Source organism: Acanthisitta chloris, unplaced genomic scaffold, assembly GCF_000695815.1.
Source record: "Acanthisitta chloris isolate BGI_N310 unplaced genomic scaffold, ASM69581v1 scaffold24634, whole genome shotgun sequence".
NCBI classification, from domain to species: Eukaryota; Metazoa; Chordata; class Aves; order Passeriformes; family Acanthisittidae; genus Acanthisitta; species Acanthisitta chloris.
In genome coordinates this window covers 1-1,056 of record NW_008667974.1, presented here as the reverse complement: position 1 = coordinate 1,056, position 1,056 = coordinate 1, and the positions used below count along the sequence as shown (strand labels likewise).

At 39.8% G+C, this 1,056-nt stretch overlaps 1 protein-coding gene across 1 annotated transcript in view; it reads left to right on the top strand.

Annotated features, from left to right (window-relative positions):
- Positions 1–1,046, top strand: part of LOC103800363 (angiopoietin-1 receptor-like) — a gene marked incomplete at both ends in the record, with an annotated part of 12,746 nt that extends 11,700 nt beyond the window's left edge. Inside the window, 2 exon segments of the mRNA XM_009072738.1 lie at positions 8–153; positions 988–1,046. Coding sequence (XP_009070986.1) covers positions 8–153; positions 988–1,046 — 205 coding nt within the window.
- Positions 1,047–1,056: the final 10 nt, after the last annotated feature.

The window sequence follows — 1,056 nt, the reverse complement described above, 5'->3', positions numbered from 1 at the left end:
TCAGCAGATCTTTCACCTCAGATAGAAAACTTACTAGATCCTGTTGAACTCAATTCTGGCGTCGAGTTCAAGCCATTTTGTATAGCAACAGGGATGCCACTTCCTAAATCTGAGGAATTCAAACTTTTGAAGCAAGATGGAACTGTCCTAAGGGTAGGCTCCTGATTAATTGCTTTTTGCACTATGGTTTTCAAGCATAATGTGAAATTTTGATATTTTGAGATGCCCCATGGTGATGCCAAGAAAACCTGGAAAAGAACAACTCACAGACTTGTATCTCTGAGTAGCAGGTATTTGTTTATTCAGCACTGGGCACAAGGGGGATCATTCCACCAAACTTGTGCAACCAGGGACAAAACCTTCAGTTTATGTACATTAAATGCTTATACATATTCATTATTTCCAGGAATAGGCGGCCATTATTACAATTAGTTCTTTGAAATAATTATCGTAATCTCCTCCTTCATCTCCTCCCGCTTGACATCAGTCCGATGGTCTCTGGTGGTCATCCCGGGCTTGTCAGGAGGAAGACTGATGGTCTTCATCAGACTGATATTTTCACCTTTGAGTTTGGCACATGCTCTTTGGTCTTGCTCTTCTGCTGCCTGGTCCTGAGTCCAGCTGCATCTAGTTTTACTCCTTCATATATACATTGTGTTTATGATCCCTAAGCTAAAATAATGCCCTAAGTTCTACCCTTTTCATGCTTAATAAACTAAAACAATGCCTTATTAATCAACCTTCTACATTCTGTTTATTCAGGTGCTCTCTACTTGACTATTCCGTATCCTACTCTCAGCTTTAACTATTCAATTCCCGTTATCAACAGATTCGTGAGCACATATGAAACTATGGAATTGACCATTATAGAAGCTTTTCATTGATACCACTAAACTCTACAAAAGTTTCTAAAGTGTGAGAAAGTATCATTTGACTATTACAAAATGGCCACATTTTCTGGGCCGTGTACATCTTTTGTCATTTCAGCCTGCCCTGCTTGTTACCAGTAATCGCTCCGAAGCTATGTTTACCATTAATCGAATCCAGCCCCCTGAT